Genomic DNA, 18,897 nt, shown 5'->3' on the forward strand with positions numbered 1-18,897 from the left:
TATTGATGGGTCTTCAATAAAATTGAGCGTGTGTGGGCAAAGCGTCAATATTGATCAATAATTTAGTGTTTTCCCTTGCAGCAGTGAAAGAGTCGTCATCGTAATCATGGCTGAAAAGAAGAAAGAAAGTGAGCGTAAAATGATGATGGAGATAATCGACGTTTATAGATCCTTATCGGCCTTGTGGAAAATAAAATCCGACGAGTACAGTGACCGGGAGAAAAAGGCTGACGCATATAAAATATTGTATGGAAAATATAAAGAACATTATCCAAATGCTACACTGGAAGAAATGAAAAAGAAAATAAATACCCTTCGCACGAATTTCCGGGCTGAATTGCGCAATGTGGAAAGATTCGGCGTCCATTCTGAGGAAATTCCTGTAATCCTCTGGCTCGTCGTCCCTTAATTCCCTCAGCAATATTGTATGTCCTTGTTCCCTTCGACAGAGATACCATTTCTTTACCCACTTACTCCTCTTCTTTCGCTTTGGAGTGTCCAGAGCAAGCACTACTCCAAGTGCCACAGATGCTTTCATCTCGAAATTATGAATCAAACTGAAAATTGAAGTAAAATCATTGACCGTGTGAGGGCACAGTGATTTCCATCAATTCATTGACGTCAATAAATTGATATCAATTAACTGACGAAAAAATTGATCGTGTGAGGGCCCCTTTAAGCTCATTTTTTAATCCTGCACATGCGCAGAAGGGACAAGTTAATCCCACCAATCATATACTGTTACGTCACGTGCCCGTCATGAACTTCACGGATGCCATCGCTTGAGTTACCATTCAGAGTTATTTTCGGCAATAACATCGATCGTCTTAGAATTTTCATACTTCGTATTTATTATGAAAATGAAATTATATATATATTTACACAAATGATCAAATATTCTGATAAAGGAAATAACTTATGGCAATGAATATAAAAACCAATATAATCCCACGAGGAATCTTTGAAGTTCAGAGGCTGCGGGCATGGAACTCATATTTCCAGGTTAGTGAAACAAAAATTATATGGTCAAGGTCACACAAGTTGACGTTTTAAATCAAATATGAACCAGTGTTTTAAAGAAGAATTATGTGCTGAGTTTTTTCAGTTACTTTACTGAAAAATTAACAGGTATACTTTTCTGTGGATCTCCTGAACAGCACCCTGAAGAAAACATGTTTCCTTCCTCCAACACGATTCAACGCAGCAAAGAGCTGTGCGAGGAAACTGCGCGATGGATATTAATTGGTGAATGTCATTTTTGTACTTGAGTGTCATTGAAATAGAGATTGGTTTTATAGTTGTTAGAGCAGTTTCGTTACCCATTTTACTACTAAAAATATAAGATCGTTATCATGAAAGAAAATAGAATATTGTATAAATAATCGTTTCCCTTATAAGCCTACTTGTGCCTCGCTATTATCAAATGAAGATCAAACTGCATCTTGAGTGACTGACTACAACTTTCTATAACAACCACCTTTTCTCCAATCTATAAAGATGAATATCAGTTGTCAGAAAAATCTTTTGACAATGCTGTGTCTAAATGCAAATTGCAAGGTTTATTTATCCAAGTAAATTTTATATCGGACTGCAAATCTTTAGGTAATATCTTTAAAAGTGTCTTCTATATCATATGCGTAGGGACATGAAGGGTGAATGTTGAATGGATATCTTTTGAGTGATTTTGTTGCTTATTTACAGGTATGAGTGCATGACTTGCTCCAAACGCTACCCTACACAACATGCAACAGTTATGTGTGAAGAGCAACTGCACAGAAACGTTTCAAAATACCACAGTTTTTTTCAGCAATAAAAAGACAGTAAATCTCAGCTCCCACCCTTTAGATTTGTAAAACCTATTCCGACACGCCCAGAAATACGAGACCAGAATCCTATTTAACCTTCTTAAACCCGAAACTATGAACGTGATGTCCAATTAATGCAAATTAGATTGTTATTGATTTTCACATGAGAAAGAAAATGGTTGATTCTTTATTTTCTTGTTTTGCTGTAATCCAAAAATACACCTACAAGACGTTGACACCAATAATTGACATGGCCTAACATTATATTATATACGACAATTGACAATAATCATAGAATAAGTTATTATGTAAATATCGTCGTATCTTACGCATAATTTCCAGTTACCTTTGTTAATATCAAATGATTTCATATTTCCACAATAATGACAGCCTTATTTCTATAAATAAAGGTAAAGCTAAACGAAAATTTGAGTAAATAAGCCAACAGAATTACATGCACATATTCAGGGGAAACTGAAGTAAATCGAGCTAAGACCACAAATCCAAAAGCTACACAAAATTATTATAGTGCTACATACGTAACATCTGTACCAAGAAAGTTGATTTATGTCGTTATCATTATCATGTACAACAACTACCATAACAAAAGACAGATGTGTGATTAGCACAGTGATTCTCAAAGCTTCCGCAACGGCAAAGTATTTTGTGAGACGTTTGTTTATATATATACGTGTGTGTGTGTGTGTGTGTGTGTGTGTGTGTGTGTGTGTGTGTGTGTGTGTGTGTGTGTGCATGTATGAATATGGTGGAAAAAAAAACTCAATGCACAAACTAGATTTATTGAAATGAATGAGAGAACTACAGATCCGTATCAATTTAGTTAAATGGAATGGCACACTCAAAAGATAAGATTAGACTATAATCTGATAAAAAAAAATAATAAACATTACTGTGTTTTCAACTTTAGTAAGTATAAGCAATTTTGAGTATGAATTAGTATCATGTTTGGTTGTAAATTTTCGTTTACGCAGTATATCTAACTTCTGGCTTGGGGCTTTTGCTTATGTGTATGTAATTTATTCTTTGTTTTTCTTTCTTTCTTTCTTTCTTTCGTTTTGCGTATACCGAGGAGCAGCAGAAGTAAAAGGAAAAAATCAAACTGCCAATTTCTCCACTTTTGACCCTACTCTATGGCTCTTTTCGCATATATCCGGCAACTTTTGAAAAAAGAAAAAAAAACTATTCGTTCAATTCCTACATTATGTCGAACTTCATTACCGGCGTGTGTATTTGGGAAGCTTAACGTAGACATAATTTCAGAAATAGAGGAGTTTCTCTTCCCAAATTACCTCAACCGTTTTCTATAGTATTGTTTATCTTTGAACGAGTGAGGCAAAGAGCTGTGCGAGGAAACTGCGCAATGGATATTAATTGGTGAATGTCATTTTTGTACTTGAGTGTCATTGAAATAAAGATTGGTTTTATAGTTGTTAGAGCAGTTTCGTTACCCATTTTACTACTATAAATATAAGATCGTTATCATGAAAGAAAATAGAATATTGTATAAATAATCGTTTTCCTTATAAGTAAGCCTACTTGTGCCTCGTTATTATCAAATGAAGATCAAACTGCATCTTGAGTGACTGACTACAACTTTCTATAACAACCACCTTTTCTCCAATCTTATATAAAGATGAATATCAGTTGTCAGAAAAATCTTTTGACAATGCTGTGTCTAAATGCAAATTGTAAGGTTTATTTATCCAAGTAAATTTTAGATCGGACTGCAAATCTTTAGGTAATATCTTTAAAAGTGTCTTCTATATCATATGCGTAGGGACATGAAGGGTGAATGTTGAATGGATATCTTTTGAGTGATTTTGTTGCTTATTTACAGGTATGAGTGCATGACTTGCTCCAAACGCTACCCTACACAACATGCAACAGTTATGTGTGAGGAGCAACTGCACAGAAACGTTTCAAAATACCACAGTTTTTTTTTCAGCAATAAAAAGACAGTAAATCTCAGCTCCCACCCTTTAGATTTGTAAAACCTATTCCGCCACGCCCAGAAATACGAGACCAGGATCCTATCTAACCTTCTTAAACCCGAAACTATGAACGTGATGGCCAAGTAATACAGAATAGATTGTTATTGATTTTCACATGATACAAAACATGGCTGATTCTTTATTTTCTTTTTTTTTTAAGTAATCCAAAAATACATCTCTACAGTACGTTGACATCTGTTGTTGACATTGCCTACAGTATATTATATACGACAATTGACAATAATCATAGAATAAGTTATTATGTAAATATCGTCGTATCTTACGCATAATTTCCAGTTACCTTTGTTAATATCAAATGATTTCATATTTCCACAATAATGACAGCCTTATTTCTATAAATAAAGGTAAAGCTAAACGAAAATTTGAATAAATAAGCCAACAGCATTACATGCACATAATCAGGGGAAACTGAAGTAAATCGAGCAAAACCCACAAATCCAAAAGCTACACAAAATTATTATAGTGCTACATACGTATCATCTGTACCAACAAAGTTGATTTATGTCGTTATCATTCTTATGTACAACAACTACCATAACGAAAGACAGATGTGTGATTAGCACAGTGATTCTCAAAGCTTCCGCAACGGCAAAGTATTTTGTGAGACGTTTGTTTGTATATATACGTGTGTGTGTGTGTGTGTGTGTGTGTGTGTGTGTGTGTGTGTGTGTGTGTGCATGTATGAATATGGTGGAAAAAAATCAATGCACAAACTAGATTTATTGAAATGAATGAGAGAACTACAGCTCCGTATCAATTTAGTTAAATGGAATGGGACACTCAAAAGATAAGATTAGACTATAATCTGATTAAAAAGATAATAATAAATAAATAAACATTACTGTGTTTTCAACTTAAGTAAGTATAAGCAATTTTGAGTATGAATTAGTATCATGTTTGGTTGTAAATTTTCGTTTACGCAGTATATCTAACTTCTGGCTTGGGTCTTTTGCTTACGTGTATGTATTTTATTCTTTGTTTTTCTTTCTTTCTTTCTTTCTTTCTTTCTTTCGTTTTGCGTATACCGAGGAGCAGCAGAAGTAAAAGGAAAAAATCAAACTGCCAATTTCTCCACTTTTGACCCTACTCTATGGCTCTTTTCGCATATATCCGGCAACTTTCGAAAAAAGACAAAAAAAAAAAAAAAAAAAATATTCGCTCAATCCCTACATTATGTCGAACTTCATTACCGGCGTGTGTATTTGGGAAGCTTAACGTAGACATAATTTCAGAAATAGAGGAGTATCTCCTCCCAAATTACCTCAACCGTTTTCTATAGTATTGTTTATCTTTGAACGAGTGAGGCAAAGAGCTGTGCGAGGAAACTGCGCGATGGATATTAATTGGTGAATGTCATTTTTGTACTTGAGTGTCATTGAAATAAAGATTGGTTTTATAGTTGTTAGAGCAGTTTCGTTACCCATTTTACTACTATAAATATAAGATCGTTATCATGAAAGAAAATAGAATATTGTATAAATAATCGTTTCCCTTATAAGTAAGCCTACTTGTGCCTCGTTATTATCAAATGAAGATCAAACTGCATCTTGAGTGACTGACTACGACTTTCTATAACAACCACCTTTTCTCCAATCTATAAAGATGAATATCAGTTGTCAGAAAATTCTTTTGACAATGCTGTGTCTAAATGCAAATTGCAAGGTTTATTTATCCAAGTAAATTTTAGATCGGACTGCAAATCTTTAGGTAATATCTTTAAAAGTGTCTTCTATATCATATGCGTAGGGACATGAAGGGTGAATGTTGAATAGATATCTTTTGAGTGATTTTGTTGCTTATTTACAGGTGTGAGTGCATGACTTGCTCCAAACGCTACCCTACACAACATGCAACAGTTATGTGTGAGGAGCAACTGCACAGAAACGTTTCAAAATACCACAGTTTTTTTTTTTTCAGCAATAAAAAGACAGTAAATCTTAGCTCCCACCCTTTAGATTTGTAAAACCTATTCCGACACGCCCAGAAATACGAGACCAGGATCCTATTTACCCTTCTTAAACCCGAAACTATGAACTTGATGGCCAAGTACTACAGAATAGATTGTTATTGATTTTCACATGATACAGAAAATGGTTGATTCTTTATTTTCTTTTTAGTAATCCAAAAATACATATATACAGCACGTTGACATCTGATATTGACATTGCCTACAGTATATTATATACGACAATTGACAATAATCATAGAATAAGTTATTATGTAAATATCGTCGTATCTTACGATGATTTCCAGTTAACTTTGTTAATATCAAATGATTTCATATTTCCACAATAATGACAGCCTTATTTCTATAAATAATGGTAAAGCTAAACGAAAATTTGAGTAAATAAGCCAACAGAATTACATGCACATAATCAGGGGAAACTGAAGTAAATCGAGCTAAGACCACAAATCCAAAAGCTACACAAAATTATTATAGTGCTACATACGTATCATCTGTACCAAGAAAGTTGATTTATGTCGTTATCATTATCATGTACAACAACTACCATAACAAAAGACAGATGTGTGATTAGCACAGTGATTCTCAAAGCTTCCGCAACGGCAAAGTATTTTGTGAGACGTTTGTTTGTATATATACGTGTGTGTGTGTGTGTGTGTGAATATGGTGGAAAAAAAACTCAATGCACAAACTAGATTTATTGAAATGAATGAGAGAACTACAGATCCGTATCAATTTAGTTAAATGGAATGGGACACTCAAAAGATAAGATTAGAATAATCTGATAAAAAAAAAAATAAACATTACTGTGTTTTCAACTTTAGTAAGTTTAAGCAATTTTGAGTATGAATTAGTATCATGTTTGGTTGTAAATTTTCGTTTACGCTGTATATCTAACTTCTGGCTTGGGGCTTTTGCTTATGTGTATGTATTTTATTCTTTGTTTTTCTTTCTTTCTTTCTTTCTTTCTTTCTTTCGTTTTGCGTATACCGAGGAGCAGCAGAAGTAAAAGGAAAAAATCAAACTGCCAATTTCTCCACTTTTGACCCTACTCTATGGCTCTTTTCGCATATATCCGGCAACTTTCGAAAAAAAAAAAAACTATTCGCTGAATCCCTACATTATGTCGAACTTCATTACCGGCGTGTGTATTTGGGAAGCTTAACGTAGACATAATTTCAGAAATAGAGGAGTTTCTCTTCCCAAATTACCTCAACCGTTTTCTATAGTATTGTTTATCTTTGAACGAGTGAGGCAAAGAGCTGTGCGAGGAAACTGCGCGATGGATATTAATTGGTGAATGTCATTTTTGTACTTGAGTGTCATTGAAATAAAGATTGGTTTTATAGTTGTTAGAGCAGTTTCGTTACCCATTTTACTACTATAAATATAAGATCGTTATCATGAAAGAAAATAGAATATTTTATAAATAATCGTTTCCCTTATAAGTAAGCCTACTTGTGCCTCGTTATTATCAAATGAAGATCAAACTGCATCTTGAGTGACTGACTACAACTTTCTATAACAACCACCTTTTCTCCAATCTATAAAGATGAATATCAGTTGTCAGAAAATTCTTTTGACAATGCTGTGTCTAAATGCAAATTGCAAGGTTTATTTATCCAAGTAAATTTTATATCGGACTGCAAATCTTTAGGTAATATCTTTAAAAGTGTCATCTATATCATATGCGTAGGGACATGAAGGGTGAATGTTGAATGGATATCTTTGCAGTGATTTTGTTGCTTATTTACAGGTATGAGTGCATGACTTGCTCCAAACGCTACCCTACACAACATGCAACAGTTATGTGTGAAGAGCAACTGCACAGAAACGTTTCAAAATACCACAGTTTTTTTTCAGCAAATCTCAGCTTCCACCCTTTAGATTTGTAAAACCTATTCCAACACGCCCAGAAATACGAGACCAGGATCCTATCTAACCTTCTTAAACCCGAAACTATGAACTTGATGGCCAAGTAATAAAGAATAGATTATTATTGATTTTCACATAATACAGAAAATGGTTGATTCTTTATTTTCTTTTTCTTTTTTTTATTTAGTAATCCAAAAATACATCTCTACAGTACGTTGACATCTGTTATTGACATTGCCTACAGTATATTATATACGACAATTGACAATAATCATAGAATAAGTTATTATGTAAATATCGTCGTATCTTACGCATAATTTCCAGTTACCTTTGTAAATATCAAATGATTTCATATTTCCACAATAATGACAGCCTTATTTCTATAAATAAAGGTAAAGCTAAACGAAAATTTGAGTAAATAAGCCAACAGAATTACATGCACATAATCAGGGGAAACTGAAGTAAATCGAGCAAAACCCACAAATCCAAAAGCTACACAAAATTATTATAGTGCTACATACGTATCATCTGTACCAACAAAGTTGATTTATGTCGTTATCATTCTTATGTACAACAACTACCATAACGAAAGACAGATGTGTGATTAGCACAGTGATTCTCAAAGCTTCCGCAACGGCAAAGTATTTTGTGAGACGTTTGTTTGTATATATACGTGTGTGTGTGTGTGTGTGTGTGTGTGTGTGTGTGTGTGTGTGTGTGTATTTGTGTGTGTGTGCATGTATGAATATGGTGGAAAAAAATCAATGCACAAACTAGATTTATTGAAATGAATGAGAGAACTACAGCTCCGTATCAATTTAGTTAAATGGAATGGGACACTCAAAAGATAAGATTAGACTATAATCTGATTAAAAAGATGATAAATAAATAAACATTACTGTGTTTTCAACTTAAGTAAGTATAAGCAATTTTGAGTATGAATTAGTATCATGTTTGGTTGTAAATTTTCGTTTACGCAGTATATCTAACTTCTGGCTTGGGTCTTTTGCTTACGTGTATGTATTTTATTCTTTGTTTTTCTTTCTTTCTTTCTTTCGTTTTGCGTATACCGAGGAGCAGCAGAAGTAAAAGGAAAAAATCAAACTGCCAATTTCTCCACTTTTGACCCTACTCTATGGCTCTTTTCGCATATATCCGGCAACTTTCGAAAAAAGACAAAAAAAAAACTATTCGCTCAATCCCTACATTATGTCGAACTTCATTACCGGCGTGTGTATTTGGGAAGCTTAACGTAGACATAATTTCAGAAATAGAGGAGTATCTCCTCCAAAATTACCTCAACCGTTTTCTATAGTATTGTTTATCTTTGAACGAGTGAGGCAAAGAGCTGTGCGAGGAAACTGCGCGATGGATATTAATTGGTGAATGTCATTTTTGTACTTGAATGTCATTGAAATAGAGATTGGTTTTATAGTTGTTAGAGCAGTTTCGTTACCCATTTTACTACTATAAATATAAGATCGTTATCATGAAAGAAAATAGAATATTTTATAAATAATCGTTTCCCTTATAAGTAAGCCTACTTGTGCCTCGTTATTATCAAATGAAGATCAAACTGCATCTTGAGTGACTGACTACAACTTTCTATAACAACCACCTTTTCTCCAATCTATAAAGATGAATATCAGTTGTCAGAAAATTCTTTTGACAATGCTGTGTCTAAATGCAAATTGCAAGGTTTATTTATCCAAGTAAATTTTATATCGGACTGCAAATCTTTAGGTAATATCTTTAAAAGTGTCTTCTATATCATATGCGTAGGGACATGAAGGGTGAATGTTGAATGGATATCTTTGCAGTGATTTTGTTGCTTATTTACAGGTATGAGTGCATGACTTGCTCCAAACGCTACCCTACACAACATGCAACAGTTATGTGTGAAGAGCAACTGCACAGAAACGTTTCAAAATACCACAGTTTTTTTTCAGCAAATCTCAGCTTCCACCCTTTAGATTTGTAAAACCTATTCCAACACGCCCAGAAATACGAGACCAGGATCCTATTTATACTTCTTCAACCCGAAACTATGAACGTGATGTCCAAGTAATATAGAATAGATTGTTGTTGATTTTCACATGATACAGAACATGGTTAATTCTTTTCTTTCTTTTTGTGATTCAAAAATACATATACAACACATTGACTCCAATTATTGACATTGCCTACAATATATTATATACGACAATTGACAATAATCATAGAATAAGTTATTATGTAAATATCGTCGTATCTTACGCATAATTTCCAGTTACCTTTGTAAATATCAAATAATTTCATATTTCCACAATAATGACAGCTTTATTTCTAAAAATAAAGGTAAAGCTAAACGAAAATTTGAATAAATAAGCCAACAGAATTACATGCACATAATCAGGGGAAACTGAAGTAAATAGAGCTAAGACCACAAATCCAAAAGCTACACAAAATTATTATAGTGCTACATACGTAACATCTGTACCAAGAAAGTTGATTTATGTCGTTATCATTATCATGTACAACAACTACCATAACAAAAGACAGATGTGTGATTAGCACAGTGATTCTCAAAGCTTCCGCAACGGCAAAGTATTTTGTAAGACGTTTGTTTGTTTATATACGTGTGTGTGTGTGTGTGTGTGTGTGTGTGTGTGTGTGTGTGTGTGTGTGTGTGTGTGTGTGTACATGTATGAATATGGTGGAAAAAAATCAATGCACAAACTAGATTTATTGAAATGAATGAGAGAACTGCAGATCCGTATCAATTTAGTTAAATGGAGTGGGACACTCAAAAGATAAGATTAGACTATAATCTGATGAAAAAAAAGAAAAAAAAAAGAAGAAGAATTAGACATTGCTGTTTTCAACTTTAGTCAGTATAAGCAATTTTGAGTATGAATTAGTATCATGTTTGGTTGTAAATTTTCGTTTACGCTGTATATCTAACTTCTGGCTTGGGCCTTTTGCTTACGTGTATGTATGTATTCTTTGTTTTTCTTTCTTTCTTTCTTTCGTTTTGCGTATACCGAGGAGCAGCAGAAGTAAAAGGAAAAAAATCAAACTGCCAATTTCTCCACTTTTTGACCCTACTCTATGGCTCTTTTCGCATATATCCGGCAACTTTCGAAAAAAAGAAAAAAAAAAACTATTCGTTCAATTCCTACATTATGTCGAACTTCATTACCGGCGTGTGTATTTGGGAAGCTTAACGTCGACATCATTTCAGAAATAGAGGAGTTTCTCTTCCCAAATTACCTCAACCGTTTTCTATAGTATTGTTTATCTTTGAACGAGTGAGGCGAGGACGTCAACAAAGTCTTGTGTCTAGATAAGGATATTTTAGAGTAAATATTTGGATCCCACATCTTTTCTGTTTACTAATTCCTGTTACATTAGCTTTTCTTAACTTAATATCTGCCCGTAAATGAACTGGGAGAGCTTAACTAATAGCTTTAAGCAATAATTGAGAAAAAATCGTTTCAGATGACCGGTATTATAGTTGATTTTTTTTTATATTAGTCATTTTTAATGCCCTTCAACACCGCACGGTTACATAACATTGCAAAGTGCAGCCTCACACGTTGAGTTTCTTTTATGCAACTGCAAATTGTTGAAAAACTATATCGGTGTGTAAGAAATTATTATTATCGGTTCAAGAGATATAGGTGGAGGGACTCGTTTTCCCTTTAAATTTTAAGTTATTGTGTATAGAACAGATAATATGCTTCAATTACTAATGTGTAAACAATATCTCTGTTATTATTTTTTTTTTTATTATTGGTATTAGCTTTGTCCTTCTTCTCCTTCTTCTCCTCCTTCTCCTTCTCCTTCTCCTTCTTCTCCTTCTCCTTCTTCTCCTTCTCCTTCTCCTTCTCCTTCTCCTTCTCCTTCTCCTTCTCCTTCTCCTTCTCCTTCTCCTTCTCCTTCTCCTTCTCCTTCTCCTTCTCCTCCTTCTCCTTCTCCTTCTCCTTCTCCTTCTCCTTCTCCTTCTCCTTCTCCTTCTCCTCCTTCTCCTTCTCCTTCTCCTTCTCCTTCTCCTTCTCCTTCTCCTTCTCCTTCTCCTTCTCCTTCTCCTTCTCCTTCTCCTTCTCCTTCTCCTTCTCCTTCTCCTTCTCCTTCTCCTTCTCCTTCTCCTTCTCCTTCTCCTTCTCCTTCTCCTTCTCCTTCTCCTTCTCCTTCCCCTTCCCCTTCCCCTTCCCCTTCCCCTTCCCCTTCCCCTTCCCCTTTCTTCTCCTTGTCCTTGTTTTTGTCTTTCTCCTCCTTCTCCTTGTCCTTCTCCATCTCCCTCTCTTACTACTTTTCCTTGTCCTTCTCCATCTCCCTCTCTTACTACTTTTCCTTTTCCTTTTCCTTTTTGCTTTTCCATTTAACTCTTCTTCGCCTTCTTCTCCTTCTGCTATAAGTATAAGTTATATGATATATAAAGATTTATAGATTAGTCATTAGAACAAATAGGTAAAAAGAATCAAAGAATTTTGAATAGAAATAGAGATTTTTTTATCTCTTTAATACACCAATGTATCTACCATTTAAGATCCTGTAGAGACACAATGTATTATGTCATGTCACATAAATATTCACAAAAATTAAAGCTTTCATCCAGACCATATATTTTAAATGGTGATAGGGGCATACCTTTGTGATGTTGCAAATTAGCAGTTTCTTGCAAATTTATGCATGTGAACAGCTCTTAATCACCCAGATTTTATTCAAGAGCTGCACTGATAGCATTAGGTTTCGATACTCATACAGGAAACTTGTGTGAAGTTGCACAAGTTGGCAAATGTGCATCGATTTATTTGATTCATTTCTTGAAGCCTCGTTTGTAATTGAGTCTCCATCTTCCTAGGGTATCAAGAACTATGCTTCCTCGGGTGCGTCGGGTGTGGTCAAAACTCTTTGGCCGCTACCTCTGGGTTACCAACACTGTGAGCTGCGGAGTTCTCTTAGGGGTCGGAGATGGGATACAGCAGCACATAGAGCGAGCACGAGGAGTTTCCACCAGTGAGCGTTACGACTGGGCACGGACTGGACGGCTGTTCCTCGTTGGTCTCAGCCAGGGACCTCCTCATCATGTGTTCTATGTGTGGTTGGATAAGGTACAAGGAAAGGAAGGATAAAGGGGTAGTTTGGAAGCAGGCAGGGAAGAAAGGAAGGAGGGAAGTGGGATAGAGTAGTACAGAGGGAGGGAAGAATGAAGGAAGGCAGGAAAGAAGGGAGGGGTTAAGTGGAAGGGAGAGAAAAAGGAAAATAAAGATCAAATTTAGGGAAGGATGCTTAGAGGGGGATAGTTCTATTCTACTCATCTTCATCAATATTGTTTTTATTATAAGTAGCATACATGTTGAACAGGCATCTACAATTGGAGTACCTTCCTACTCTCATTTTTACAAATATATTTACAAGAAAAGAAGCTAATAACCTAAACACAGCTGAAGATAAAATATACATAGCTTAGAAATATGTTGTATAGTTTTTTGTCTTATTTCTTTTTTAGTCACAAGAGATCCAATTAGATTTTCTCAGATTTTTCCAATATATATCCACTAACAGCAGTTTTCACTTTCCAGGTTTTACCACAGAAGAATGCAAAAACCGTTTTCAAGAAGATTATGGCCGACCAGTTCTTGGCTGCCCCGTTCTTTGCTGTCACCTTTTTCTTGTTTGCCGGCCTTCTAGAAGGGAAGACGCTGCCTGAAGCCTGGAAGGAGTTCAAACAAAAGTTTCCTGCAGTGTATTTGGTATGTGTGTTATGCCATTATGACTGTTATTGATAATAAGGAGCTAAGCCCTTTGTGCATATTATAATCATTATAATTATTATTAGTAGTAGTAATGTTATACTAACAATGATGATTATTATCATTATTATTTTTGTTATCATTACTATTATCCTTATCATCATCATCATCATTATCATCATCATCATCATCATCATCATCATCATCATCATCATCATTATTACTATATTTAGCTGTTACAACAACAATGATAATGATAAAAAAAAATGTTATTGTAATTATTATGAATGTTGTTGATATTAATATTATTATTATTATTATTATTGTCTTTATTGTTATTATTATTATTATTATTATTATTATTATTATTATTATTATTATTATTATTATCATCATCATCTTTATTGTTATTGTTATTATTATTATTATTATTATTATTATTATTATTGTTATTGCTATTATTGTTATTATTATTGTTCTTGCGGTTGTTACATTACCATTATTATTCCTTATATTTTTGTCATTCTTATGATAATCATAGTCATTATCATTATTACAAGAACAATAACAATGCTAAATGTTCTGGTTATTATTACTATTGTAATCATTATTGTTGCTGTTATTATTATTATTGTTTATATTGTTATTATTATTGTTATTGTTATTGCTTTTATTGTTATCATCATCATGATCATCATTATCATCATTGTTATTATTATTATAGTTATTATCATTGTTATTGTTATTATCATTAGCATTATTATTCCATATGTTTTTGTCAGCAGCATCATAATCATAGTCATTATCAATATTAATAGATTTATTGTTATTGTTATTATTATTATTATTATTATTATTATAATTATAATTGTTGTTATTCTTATAATTCTTGAGATTATTACTATTATTATTATTATAATAACAAGGACAAGGACAGTAATGTTTTGATATTTTTTTATTATTTATTTATTCATTATTATTGTTGTTATTGTTTTTGTCATTGTTGTCATTACTATTATTATTGTTGTTGTTGTGAATATTATTGTTACTGATATTACTATTTTTGATATTATTATTAACAATAATTGTAGTATCATCATTACCCTTATTATTTCTGCGATTTTTCATAGTATTATTGTTATCATCATGATTTTTATTATTATTTTTGTTATTGCTTTTATCATTATTGTTATCATATTTTTTTATTATTATTATGATTATCATTTTTATTACTATTGTTATTATCATGTTTATTATCATTGTTATTATCATTTTTATTATTATTGTTATCATCATTTTCATTATTAATGTTATTAACATTTTTATTATTATTGTTATCATCATTACTACTACTACTAATACCAATACTAATACTAATAGTACTTCTACTTCTCCGGTTACAACCACTATTAATTATTATCATTATTATTACTGTTATTATTGTTATTGTTATTAATGTTTATAGAAAAGGTATGAATGAGAGTGAAGATCTTCACAATTCAGGAGATCTATATAAACAGTTCTGAATATATCTCCTTTCTGACATATATTAGAAACCAGTTCAGTACATCTCTAGTATTGTAAAGAATTTCTTATTTATGCCTTTTCTACATTAGAGTATTAGTAGCAGTAGTAGTATCATATATCATCAATACTAATATTATTGTTGTTATTTTTATTATAAGTATCATCATGGCAGATGGGTTTGCATCTACCATTTGACTGGTCATTATCTCATAAGGGTGTGATTGGTGTGGGTATGAGTTCCCACAGGTATGGCTGAGTGCTGAAGGTGAATGGAGATCTACGGGGGAACAGGTGAGGCTCCCTGTCGGCGAAGGCTTGTGTGGTACATGGTGTGTGCATTTACCACTTGACTGGTGTCTCTATCTCTTTGCGGAGTGTTTGTGTGGGTATGAGTTCCCACTGGTATGGCTGGATGTTGAAGATGAGTGGACATCGGCAGGGGAGCAAGTTAGGATCCACATCAGCGAAGGCCTGGGCAAGCCTTGTGTTGCTGCTGCCAGCTATACAGGGACGAGGAGAGTCTTTGGTTCAGTGAGCGAGCCGTGAGGTGTATGTTTCATCCAATCAGGTCTCGGCATTGAGTCATCAAGAAGCGGCTGATGGTGAGGTGCAAGGACAAGGTTTGTGGATCTGTGTGACCCATCCTAGGAAACTATGTCGAGTTGAAGAATGCAGGGTCATGGTACATCATCATCATCAACATTATTATTGTTATTATTATCATTGTTATCATTGTTGTTAATCTTATTATTATTAATATTATTATTATTATTATTATTATTATTATTATTATTATTATTATTGATATTAGTATTAGTATTATTGATACTATTATTAGTATTGTTAATACTATTATTAGTATTATTAATACTATTATTAGTATTATATTAATTGTTATCATCATTATCATTACCATCATCATATTTTTAATGATAATTATTGTTTTCCTTCTACAGTTTGATTGGTTCATATGGCCACCAACGCAGACAATCAACTTTTATTTTGTCCCTCTACAGTACCGAGTGGTTTATATCAATTGTGTGACTGTTGTATGGGATGTCTTCCTTTCTTACATGAAACACAAGGTAGGAGTTTTTTAGTCAAAATTGTTCAGGTATTTCTTTCTTCTTTTTCTTCTTATTCTTATATTTCTTCTTTTCTTCTACTTCTTTTTCTTTTTTTCATACTTTTTAGAGGATGGTTTGAGCCAAGTCTTGTCTTTATTTTGTTTACTTTGATTATTTATTTGTTAAGTGCAGATTAGAATTGAAATAGATTTTGGGAAAAAGAAATAAATGTATTGGATTTTTTTCTCTCTCTCTCTTGTCATCTTCTTCACTTCCCAGAAATACCTCTCTTCATGTTTATATTAGTTTGTTATTTAGTCCTTTATATGTTTTATTTCCTTATTTGCTTATTTTCTTACATATTTACTCATTTCCATCCCCCTCACTTTATTTTCTTCTCCTTTTTCTTCTTTCATTATATTGTTTTTAGTTTACTTTCTTCAATGTAATGTGAGTTACAGTTATGATAAAAAGTTACATTAGGAGTTACAGTTGCAAATGTGACAGCCTTAATTTAGGTAAAAGCTTATCTATTTGGGCGTATAGATGTCCTAATGTTATTTTCATTTCTTTCCAGGACCAAGTGAAAAAGCAAGAAAAGGAAGTTTGACAACACAGCTGAATAGTCTGTTATTATTTTCTTTTTTCTTTTCTTTTTTTTTGTCTTCTCTAACAAATTTATTAACACGTAACTAAACAAAAAATATGTACATGATGTTCCCACAGGTAATTTTTTTTTATGGTTTCTAATGGTCACAGATGGCATAATAAGCATGCCATGTCCACTGCTGTCATAGTTTATTAGTGGTATCTTGTTGCCAAAGTGGAAATTATTGGTCTTACATATCTTACATGTTTATCATTTTCCCTGATTTGCAAAGAGATTCACTTTTTGTTTTATTATTATTATTATTGTTATCTGTATTTTTGGGAGATTATAATACTCATAATGTTAGTGATAATGATAACAGCATTGTTATAAACAGCATTAGAAGGAAATTCAAGGAAAGGGATCTCCTATGAGGTCACAAGTGCCTTCTCATTAATTCCTTGATGACAGCATTTGTGGAGCCATCTTTTGATAGGAAAGTTCACAAAAAGCTGCAGTTGATAGTACATGAACTGTGACCATAGAGTTAATAACGACTTACTTTGGGATTAATCAAGGGTCGTTTTTGCAATTTTCTCAGAAACTTAAGAGATAGAAGGAAAGACAGACAGGATGTACCTGTGTTGTACTTACTGTGGAGTCAATTCTCCGTGGTAACAGATTCCTTGGCATAATTATTACACAGCTCATTAACCTATATTCATTTGTTTTAAAGTACAGGCTGCATTTTTTATCAGAATATATACCAGATAGTATAAAGAAAAATGTTTATGAAATGTTAAAACATCAAATGTTATTTATATGCTGGATTTTCTTGTCTTCCATACACTGCCATTTCTCAGGGGGGAAAGGAATTTGTATGATATTTATTATATAGCACAGATGGGAATTATATGCTTATATTTTATGCCAGATTGAAAGGTTAATCTATAGTACTATGTTTCATATTTATGGATATATAGCAAACATCTGTTCAAGTTATTCAGATTCCATATATTTTTTATATTACTGAAATTGATATGGTTGTTTTATTTACTAATATTTTAGTAGAAATTATGATAGTATTTGTAGGACATAGCTGAATTTACATAGGATTAGTAAAACAAGTGTTTGACTTGTAATATCTATGAAAATTAACAGATATATAATAGTATTTTTAACTTGATATCTGTATATTCCTGAGAATGTATATATTTTTCTAAAATACAGTGTTTACAAATTTCACTTGTATTTTTTCCTATTATGGATATTAAGACGAGCAGATTTAAGGGCAATTAATTTAATTACCATATATTTGGAAAAAAGGGGACTCTGTTACCCCCCCCCCTGCCCTTTATTACTTTGTGTAATAATAATAGTTTTATACGTTTATTTGGAGAGAATGTTTATGACTTCCCACTTTTGTATATATCACAGTAGAGTACTTTGTGTTCAGAGACAATGCAATGGATGTACAAAATTTTGTGACTTTTCCTTTATTCTGTTTTTTTCATATAAATATGTATGGGAGTTTTGAAAGTACAAACCAAGATATCTTCTTTTTTTTCTGTGTCCTTTTGTTGGTGATTCTCTTCTTTTCAGTAGTTCCCTGAAGAGTATTATAATACCTTTTCATTAAAGGAATCAGAATTTCTCTTCTTCAGGTTTACTGTGTTATTTCTTTTGTTTTGAATTTTCCTTTTACTTTTGATTAGTGTGTAGGCAAGAAACTTTGCCTGATGTACATATATATACATATACATGTATAAATATATATATATATATATATATATATATATATATATATATATATATATATATATATATATATATATATATATATATATATAGACAGACATAGACATAGACATAGACATAGACATAGACATATATGCATATATATATATATATATATATATATATATATATATATATATATATATATATATATATATATATATATATATATATATGTGTATATATATGTATATGTATATGCATATGCATATGCATATGTATATGTATATGTGTATGTGTATGTGTATGTGAATATATGTATATATATATATATATATATATATATATATATATATATATATATATATATATATATATATATTTCTGTTTCTATTTATATATATATATACATTTATAAGATATATATATATATATATATATATATACATAGATTTAATATTTATGTATATATATATATATATATATATAATGTATGTATATATATATATATATATATGTATATATATATATATATATATATATATATATATATATATATATAT

The 18,897-nt window shown here is 32.2% G+C and overlaps 1 protein-coding gene across 2 annotated transcripts; it reads left to right on the forward strand.

Annotated features, from left to right (window-relative positions):
- Window positions 1-10,954: 10,954 nt before the first annotated feature.
- On the forward strand, window positions 10,955-18,153 carry LOC113802994 (mpv17-like protein 2). 2 transcript variants are annotated; one of them, XM_070115170.1, is made up of 5 exons: window positions 10,955-11,017; window positions 12,523-12,772; window positions 13,244-13,414; window positions 15,898-16,026; window positions 16,586-18,153. In XM_070115170.1, the coding sequence occupies exons 2-5, from the start codon at window positions 12,536-12,538 to the stop codon at window positions 16,616-16,618; spliced, it is 570 nt and encodes a 189-aa protein (XP_069971271.1). In that variant the 5' UTR covers window positions 10,955-11,017; window positions 12,523-12,535; the 3' UTR covers window positions 16,619-18,153. The 2 variants fall into 2 exon arrangements, with proteins under 2 accessions (XP_069971271.1, XP_069971270.1); XM_070115169.1 differs by lacking the exon at window positions 10,955-11,017 and adding an exon at window positions 11,202-11,299.
- The last annotated feature ends 744 nt before the right edge of the window (window positions 18,154-18,897 follow it).

This window comes from Penaeus vannamei, chromosome 37 (assembly GCF_042767895.1).
Source record: "Penaeus vannamei isolate JL-2024 chromosome 37, ASM4276789v1, whole genome shotgun sequence".
NCBI classification, from domain to species: Eukaryota; Metazoa; Arthropoda; class Malacostraca; order Decapoda; family Penaeidae; genus Penaeus; species Penaeus vannamei.